At 35.3% G+C, this 10,003-nt stretch overlaps 1 protein-coding gene across 1 annotated transcript; it reads right to left on the minus strand.

Moving 5' to 3' along the window:
- Positions 1-5,233: 5,233 nt before the first annotated feature.
- On the minus strand, positions 5,234-5,769 carry LOC112824621 (ubiquitin-conjugating enzyme E2 N-like). Its single transcript, XM_025872582.2, has one exon. The coding sequence runs from the start codon at positions 5,691-5,693 to the stop codon at positions 5,235-5,237; it is 459 nt and encodes a 152-aa protein (XP_025728367.1). The 5' UTR covers positions 5,694-5,769; the 3' UTR covers position 5,234.
- Between the last annotated feature and the right edge of the window lie 4,234 nt (positions 5,770-10,003).

The following is a 10,003-nucleotide window of genomic DNA, read 5'->3' on the forward strand; positions in this document are numbered from 1 at the left end:
CTTGAAGATTTTAGGATTCACTTTTAACTTCATGGTTTCATTTATGTATTTTTAAAAATTGTTTGCCGCTCAGAGCATGTGAAAGGATGATTAAACATCAATTTGAGCCAGTTCTAGCAAGCAGTTCATTCTCCCAACGCAGTGTGCAGCCATGGGTGACTATGACTTCTGGTTTAGAGTTCCACTGAATGATTGAATCTGTGCTTATCAGATTGAAGTTTGAAAAATTTAGTGCCATTAGATTGATTTTTTTTTCAAAAAGTACATGTATATATATTAAAGACTAAGTTGAAACCCTTAAAAAGTAGCTCTAGAGTGAAAACTTACTGTTTCTAGTTATGAAGCTTCTGGTTTTAAAAAATGAATTAGATCATTACCTTGATATATATGAAATTTTTATAAATAGAATATGTATATATTCTATATATACATATATTATGTATATGTGCTAATTTTCTTAAAAATATAAAAATTCCTGTGTTGCTTCGCCTTGCATATATATATGTATATATGCAATTTTATATATATAAATGCAGTACCTATAAATATATATATTCATGTATAAATTTATATATAAAATTTATATATATTACATATTTATATATAAATTCCTGTTTCTTCACCTTGTATGTATGTATGTATATATGCAATTTATATGTATAAATATATATATTTATGTATAAATTTATAGATTTACAAATATATAAAACAAAATCAAGAAAAATCTAACTTGGATCTTTGTAGATAAGCAAAAAATAGATTCCTGATTATATTCTAATACACCATAACATAGTTTTAAGAATATGAATTCAGGAGATGAACTACTCAATTGCTAAGCCCTGCTTAGCCCCTTATTAGCTACAAGATTGGTATAATATTCTCTGTGCCATGTTTCTTTCTTCTTAAAATGGTGCTAATAAAAATGTCTACCTTGTATGTTTCTTTTTTTCAATAAAGATTAATGAAAATATATGCAAAATGCTTGGAACACTTCCTGGCATATAAAAACACTGTATAATTATTTGCTTTTTTAACTCTCTTTTGATATGTGGTTTGAAGCCACAATTTCTACCCCAAATTTCAATGTTTCACAAGTATATTAGAAACAAAGGAAAACATATATGATTCTTTAAAATCAAGAAGAAGTCAACAATATACACTACCACTGCTTCTTTTTATTTTTTTAAGATTTTATTTATTTATTTGAGAGACAGAGAGCACAAGTGGGGGTGAGGGATAGAGGAAGAGGGAGAAGCAGACTCCCCACTGAGCAGGGAGCCTGATACAGGGCTCCATCCCAGGACCCTGAGATCATGACCTGAGCCAAAGGCAGATGTTTAATGGCCTGAGCCACCCAGGTGCCCACTACCACTGCTTCTATTCAGCATTGTACAATAGGTACTACCCAGTGGAGTAAGAAAAATAAAAAATAAATTAAAATGTATAAGGATTGGAAAAAAAAACTGTGTAGTTATTCACAGGTAATATAGATTTAAAGTCAATATTACATATTCAACTTCATTTATATGTACCAGCATAAACAGTTAGAAATTTAAATATATTTTAAAACTATCATTTATAATGACTAATAAAAACTAAAGTATCCAGGAATAAATCTAACATATTTTCAAGACCTAAAGGTACACAATTAAAAAAAATATTGGAAGGCTTTTTATGAAAACTTAAATATTCATGGATATGAAGATTAAATATTGACAAGATCTCAATTCTCTTCAAATCTAGTATAGGATGAAGTCATTTCCAATTGAAATCCAAAAGGATTTTGTGGGGAACCTTTCAAGTTGATTTTAATGATTATATATTGTAGGAAAGTCCTCAAAATCGCCAACACATTCCTGAAGGAGAAAGATTACATAGTGGTACCTGCACTACTAAAACTCAACTTACTTTAAAATTTTACTAATCACTAAAGAGGATTCTGCATGGAGCACTGGGTGTTATGAACAAACAATGAATCATGGAACAGTACACCAAAACAAATTATGTAATATATGGTGATTAACATAACAATAAAAAATTAAAAAAAAGAATGAAATAGGAAATTATGATTAAAAAAATGTAGTTTGTTTTTATGTGGGAAGAATAGGAGTATAATTCACTTTTTGGCTCTGGGACTATCTTCAGTTTTCATTGGTACACTCCAGGAATGGCATTATGTTACTCAAACCTGGTGAACAGAAGGTGGTAGGTAATTTAGGTGTCTGTAAGTGTGCCAAAGAGTGGATTGCTTAAAGCTTTTGGGGTCTATGGTCTGGAGCATGTAGTAGAAATAAAGTGGCCATGAATTGTACTTCCTATCCTTAAAAAAAAAAGCCTCTGTGTTTCTTTAGATTTTGGAGGCAACATACTGTTCCAAACTAGTTACCGTGTGACCATGAAGTCTCAAGTGGGACACAGAGAAAAAGAAAATGTTGCAGTAGGTTCAGGCTGCAGTGTAAGATGCCTCTATCAGTGGCATATGTCCCAGGAAACCAATATGTTAGAGATGTCACATTTGCATAAGGATGCTGTGTGGTCTTCGGTAAACCCAATAGCAGATGTCTGGGATGTTTATAGGGCAAGGCAATGCCATTTGTGATTTAAAAAACAAAAAACAAAAAAACAAGCAAACAAAGAACCACCACATTCTCTTTTTTTGTAAAATAACTCCCAGTGTGCTGATTTCCTCTCCATCGGACCTGCGTTCTCCATTTTGGGTTGAGTATTATCAAGTCTACTGAATGTAAAGCTGCGAGAGCAAAGAAGCAAGCCATTGCACAGTGGAAAGAGAATAAGGAGGACTGGGTTTGATAAGATCCAGAAGGCGTGAGTAAAACTACACGATTACATGGCCCAGCCTTTCATGCTACTTAGCCATATAATACTAACATATGTGTGTATCTCCAGAAAGCTACACACACACACACACTCACAAGCTTTATTTTAGCCACTGATTTAGGGGGAAATTTTGAAAATGAAAGAGGGAGAGTGTGTCATTAGAAGCTTATTACAGATGTGATCCAATATATGAAACTGTAATTCAGGAACAGGAAATGAAGAGTTGTAGACATTTTATTAACTTCTTTTTGTATACTGTGTTTATATTTCTTTAGATATAGAGTCCACAGGCAGTCTGTAGTCTACTTAATAACTAATTTCAAAGATTATTAGCACATATTTGTGATAAATCTAGTACAAATTTTGTCAGGCTTAATATTCGTAGCACTGCTTTTTTTATTCTTTATTATGTCTTGGGTATTTGTTCATTATATTGAGGCACATTTAAGGTCTAGAGATTAATCTTTCAAATGGGTCACCACTAAAAATGATTAGCATTTTATAGTTATTGTTTACTTATATTAAAAAAATTATTATTAAGGATCTTGAGCTTTAGCCTATATATCTATCTTTGTATTTTCTAAATGACTTACTCTTTGTGAGGTCACATACCCAGGAAGTTCCTTTGTCCAAAATGACAAAATAAAACCAACATGTAGAAAGAAATAAAAAGATCTCTTAATAGCCTAAATTAATATTATAGCATACAAATAGAGCTAATATATTTTACTAGATGAGAATAATTATATGGCTCTCAGTATTTCTGCAGTTATGTAATGAAAGGCCAGTGGTTAGCTAAACCTCAGTCCTCTCTAAGGATTACATCACGTGGCAACACACCAAATCGTAGAATCCTAAATATCAAATCCTTAACATCTCAGTTCAACAATCAAACTGCATAACGTTCTTCAAAATCTTCTTCAGAATGAAATGATTACATATTTATTCTGAGATACTAAGTAAATGTAAAAACGTATTTTTATTCATAATTTGCACACACAAAAATAAACATGTCCCTAATGTGTAACTTTGTAATGTCCAATTTGACATTTTAAAACACAAGAAAGTGGAAAGGAATCTCATTTATTCAGCATCATGGTAGAATTACAAATTTTCCATAACTTTCTAGATAACATAATTTATTCATTTCAAGTGCAAAAAAATCTTAATATTCCCATTTTATTTAATTATTTAAGTTTTTTCTCATATATTTCAAGGCCTATTTTATTTATTTATTTATTTATTTATTTATTTATTTTTAGGTTTCTTAGGTAATTCTTTTTTTTTTCAATACCTATTTTAAAAAGTATGCTAAACATAGTTTAGGATTTTCCATTTTTTTCTTTTGAAACATCTTTTTTTATCACCTTCATTCTCATTGCCATCATTTAATTCAGAACTAAATGATTAACTGCAATGTCATGTATCATTTTCCACATTCGTTTCCCTGTGCCTACCTTCCTTAATATTCCCCCATTCTCAGAGTCACATAGCATATGTGGCACATTAAATTTTGTATTTAACTCAATGATATTTTTATTGCTTATAGTATTTTATGCATATTAATTTTGACTCTCTGACATATAACTACACCATATACTCCTTAAAGGCAAAGGTAAAGCTTTCATTATTTAATCAGTACTCTATTTTTTTAAATCCTAGAACAATATTGAATATATAATGCCTTCTGACTAAATAACTATTTTTTTAGAATAACAAAAAATATTTTACTAAAACATAAGATTTACAGAAGTTTCCAGACAAGCCATACAAAATGGTCACAAGCTTTTTCTTGAAGGAAGGATTCTACACTTGACAGCAAGTCACAATGTTATTAGTGAGGGCTGTGATGTTTGTTTAATATTCCCATTTTGGTTCAAACAATCAAGCTTGTCCATCTACAGCGTCTAAATAAAGTTAGACTTGGCTAGAGAGCATATTCTAAAGAACTGGTTAGCTGCTTTTAACCAATGCAATTAGATCACCATAAAAGGGGGGAAAGGAGCCCAAAAAATTAAAATAAAACTACCTCTCCCCCTCAAAAAAAGTAATAAAGAAAAACACCCACACCCCTGCAGCTAACCCTGACAACTACCTTCATTCACAGTGCTTTATACTCAAACCATGATGGGGAAATGAATAAAAGCAGAGAAGGGCCACTGCTTTTAAACGTTTCACAACAATCCGGATGGTACTTCTAGCCTCTGCTCATGCTTTACAACAGTGAATCAGGACAAGACATAGGTTTGCTAATGTGCATTTAATCACCAAAGGACTGAAGATGTCTGGGCTTTTATTCTGTAATGTTTCTAAAACTGTGTCCATTAAATGCAAACAAAAAAGGAAGAAGTCTTGGCAGAGCAGGAGAACAGGAGAACTTGATAATCAGATCGATTTTAAATATTATTCATGGCATATAGCCTAGTCCATGCTCTAGCTGTTTCTATGGCTTGGGCTTTGTTGGTCTTCCACTGCTCTGCTACATCATTTGCTAATGGATCATCTGGATTGGGAGCACTTAACAAAGCCTGGATCGATAGCAGAACTGTGCGGATCTGCAGTACTGGGGACCACTTAGCTTTCAAAATATCTAAACATATTCTTCCCAACTTGTCTACATTAGGATAATAAATTTTGGTCATGAAACGTACTTTAGGGGCTGCCATCGGGTATTCTTCTGGTAGGAATAGTTCAAGCTTAAAAGTCCCTCCCTCAAAGGGGGAATCCTGGGGGCCAGCAATGACCACATGAAAATAACGGGCGTTGCTCTCATTTGGTTCTGCTTTAATGCCAGGAACTGGTTCTGCCAGCAAACGCTGGGTTTCCTTGATAATCCTGTGGGGCAGCCCGGCCATCTTGTCAGATCCCGAGTTCGGCCTCTGGTCTCGACTCCGGCTCCGCTCGCCTCACGCACGAGTGGAAGTCCAGGGCTCCACTTACTAAATAACTATTTTTATGTTTAAGTTCAATTACAGTCATTTGAAAAATGATATCTTACTTAGCTTCATATAAGTAGTTTCAAATTTTCTAAAGCCACAAAACTCTGATAGAATGAGACTTACATTTAAACTAGAAAAATATAAGCCTAACAGCTTTCCTTGAAATGAGTTGGGAGCAGCAGAGCTCACAAATTTTCCTTGTTTTCAAACAGATGACCTCTGATGTATTGTGAGTTTTAAAATGTCTTTTCTATAATATTTAGTCTTGCTAAATTCTAGTATTGACTGATCAACTATTTCAGAATATAAAAATGTCAAAAATATAAAAATACTTTCATATGATTAGTATTTATGATAATTTGTCACTTATGTAAGCCTTGTGTTCCTACTATATTCAAAAGTGTGTTTTGGGTTTTGGTTAGTTTGGGGGATCAGAAGTAACATAGGCCATCCAGCCAGCCAACACTCGTTAAGCACTTTCTCTATGCTCTATAGGCACTGGGGATAAATAGCCGAAGGACAAAATTTGCAGAGAGGTTCCTACTCTTAGGTGTCTTGTATTTTGTTGGGGAAGACAAGTATAAAACACACATAATGTCAGGTGTAGTTAGGGCTTATGAAGAAAAAATTGAAGCAAGGTAAGTTTGAGAGAGATGGAGAAGATGAAGCTGCTGCTCTATTTAATAGAATGGTTAAAGCACAGTCTCTGCAAAAGTGAATTTTGATCAGAAATCTGAAGGTGAGGGGCGCCTGGGTGGCTCAGTCGATTAAGCGTCTGCCTTCGGCTCAGGTCATGATCTCAGGGTCCTGGGATCAAGCCCCGCGTTGGGCTCCCTGCTCAGTAGGGAGACTGCTTCTCCCTCTCCCGCTCCCCCCGCTTGTGCTCTCTCTCTCAAATAAATAAAGAAAATCTTAAAAAAAAAAAAAAGATCTGAAGGTGACGAGGTGAAATGTAGTGCATTCATTTCAGAAGTTGGTTTATATCTTTATTGTTGAGCAGCAACATCTGCTATGTTACAGATTTAGGGAAGGCTGTTTTTAATATAATCAGAACTTTGATGCTTTTAAGATTCTCAATTCTAGTCTGATGTCCAAGTTCAAGTGGGAGAATACTCAGGAGTCATGAGTATCCATTTGTCTTGTTTTGAAAAGGTATGACAAAGCTATTTGTATCTAAAGCACGATGGTTCTTACAGAGAAGGGACTCAACCTTGAAGCTCCAGGATTCAGATTTAGCATATTTAACCATTTGTTCATAGAATCGCAAATTGCATAATAAAATAACATTAACTTTGTGTGATGAGTATATATCAAAACTTTTTCTTTGTTATTAAATTAGAGTAAGAACTTTAGTGTTTTTTATATGTAGGGGATGCAGTTTTGAAAAAAGTTGAGCACTACCAGTTTGACATCTGGCTCAAACATACTATCAGTAGATTATACTTATAAATAATAATTCTCTAAGCAACTCAAAGCCTTTCAGAGATCTTTCTCATTAATCCATACAACTTTAAGGAAAATTTCAGAGACCGCTACCACCGTTTTTTTTTCTCCCAGGGGCTGAAAGTAAGGCACAGTCAGATTAGCTGCCTTGCCCCGGGCCAGTCAACCTTTTAACAGAAATGAGAGTAGAACTGAGCCTACTGACTTTTTCCAAGGAGCTAGTTTCAAAACCTTGCCTCACTGTTAGAAGAGTGTGCTTTTTGTCATTACCAGAGGCAGAAAGGTAAAAATAAAAAATTGCCTATGTCAAAATCATGCCACCTTTAGAAAGGTTAGCTTTCTCATGGTTCACAAAGTAGGCTTTTTGCCTTTTTTTTTTTTTTTAATACAGGAATCCAGAAACAATAATAAAGTTTTGGGAAACCATTGAACTTGATTCTTCTTTATATTGCTATATATCAATGTCAATATTTTCTATAAAGTATGCACATTACACTGGACATTGTTAATAAGGTGAACAAACAAACACTTGCTAATCCAGTCTGTAAAGTATCCATTACTTTCACAAATGTTATTGAGACCTACTTTGTAGGAGCAGGATATGTATCGGGAGTGATAATGATATTTATAAAAGATTTTGCCCTTTGTTCTACTTGAAAGGAATTTCTAGCATAGTCAGGGCAATAACTCCATCTATCGAGCACATGAAAATGTCCTAATATATCATATATAAAGTACTGTGCTACTTCACCAGAGTGAGCGTCATTCATCAATTGGGTTTCACAAAGGTTTCATGAAATGCCATTGAAATTTGGATTTTGATGGCCAGATATTAGGACAGTGGGAACTACAAGCATATTGTGTGGTCACCCCCTAGATTTGGGCTGAACCCTAACCATGTGTTCTGTGAGCAAGATTTTAGGTAACAACCACTGTTACTGGAGGTCTTTTTTCTTCACCCCTGGCCTGTTGACTAGTACTGCCGCCTCCTAGAGAACATGCAACTCTGAATGGCTGTTCTTTGGCTGGAGGGCTCATCGAGCTATGTAGCTGCCTGCTAGCAAGCTTGCACTTTGACCTGTCCTCCCTTGCGCTGCTTTGGGCTGCATCTCCCGAACCTAGCAAACCTCTGTTACAAATTTAACTGACCAAAGTCAGACATTTTGAGAATTGGCATGGGATATGGGCTTGGGGCCCTTCTTAAAGTGGCCATGGGTTGCTTGTCTCTACCCGTGCCTGTGCCTCTCAGATTGAACTGTGTGTGTCAATTTCAGTAAGGGGAAGAACTGATACTAGGCTTAGGGGAATGACTCTGATTCTGTGACTAGTGGTTGTATGTCCCATCTAGGCCTTGGGCCCGTACGGGAGGGCACTCGGGAGAAAGAATGGGACACTATGCCATATATGGGCTCATCAGGCAGTCACTTGTATAGAGGAAGAGTAGTTACTATGTGCTGTGAGAGCCATACTCCTCAAAGCAGATGGCTCACTAGGAGTCTGAGAGATGTCTTTGCTGGGGCCGCTGCCTATGCTTCTGTCGCCAAAAGAAAACACACAATGTACAAAATGCTTGGGATTTTCCAGAAACACAGATAGCCCAAGGATGACTGAAACATAGGAGTGCCTATGAAAATGGAGTGAGCAATAAGAGTAATGGTAATAATGACGGTGACAGCAGTAGAAATTACTGTCAGCTGTGCACAGTGTGCTAGGTACCAAAAAACTCAGTATAAAATCATCGGTGGTTCTGCAAGAATAGGCTTCGGGTTTAAGGTATTACTAGGAAATATTGAACTGCTGAAGTTTTCGGAGCAGAGCTGAGCTTTAGAAACACTAATTTGGTTGTATTGTGATACTATCATAGGCTTTATAATCAGTCAATTATTTTTCATTAGATTTTTTCTTCCTAATAAATCAGACACCAACCAAGTTTTAGAGTTTCTGTTTTAGGCCACTTACTATAGTAGTTCTATAGACATGTCAGTCATTTTACAGGATCTAAAATTCACGCTCTGCTATTCACTGTTGTGTGAGCCTGGGGAAAGTTAATTTTCTCTATGCACTCAGGTATTATAATCTTTAACATGAGGATAGTACTCAGATCTATTTCATAGAGCTATGGTGAGAATTGAGTTAATATAGTTAAAATATTTACAACAGTGTCTTACAGACAGTAAATCCTGATATAAAAGTTGTCATTTAAAAAACACTTATTAAGGGGCGCCTGGGTGGCTTTAGTCAGTTAAGCGACCAACTCTTGATTTCGGCTCAGGTCGTGATCTCGGGGTTGTGACCTCACCATCATGAGATGAAGCCCCATCCCGCATTGGGCTCCATGCTTAGCACACAGTCTGCTTGTCCCTCTACCTCCCCCTGCTTACACGTGTTCTCTTTCTATCTCTCAAATAAAAAAAAATACTTATTAAGTAATATCCATTCAACAAATATTTATTGAGTGTTTATATTCAAGGTACTGTTTTAATGTCTAGCAATATGGCAGGGAATAAGCAGATGAAGCAAACAAATTGTCCTCATGTATTGTAATAAAATACACAAAACTGTCCTCACGTATTGCAAAACAAAACAAAAACTGTCCTGTGTCTTGTAACAAAATATTTGTATCTTGGGTGTTTAGGGGTTTGAGGAAACAGAGGAGGATTTTGAAATAGAGTTCATAACAGATTTTTGTTGATATATTGAACTATTGAACATCTGACCTCATTTCTGTTCGGGAGGAATGTCTGTAGTGTGTGTGTGTGTGTGTGTGTGTGTGTGTGTGTATG

Source organism: Callorhinus ursinus, unplaced genomic scaffold (genome assembly GCF_003265705.2).
Source record: "Callorhinus ursinus isolate GAN/ISIS: 27379988/994484 unplaced genomic scaffold, GSC_fseal_2.0 scaffold9, whole genome shotgun sequence".
In the NCBI taxonomy this organism is placed as follows: domain Eukaryota; kingdom Metazoa; phylum Chordata; class Mammalia; order Carnivora; family Otariidae; genus Callorhinus; species Callorhinus ursinus.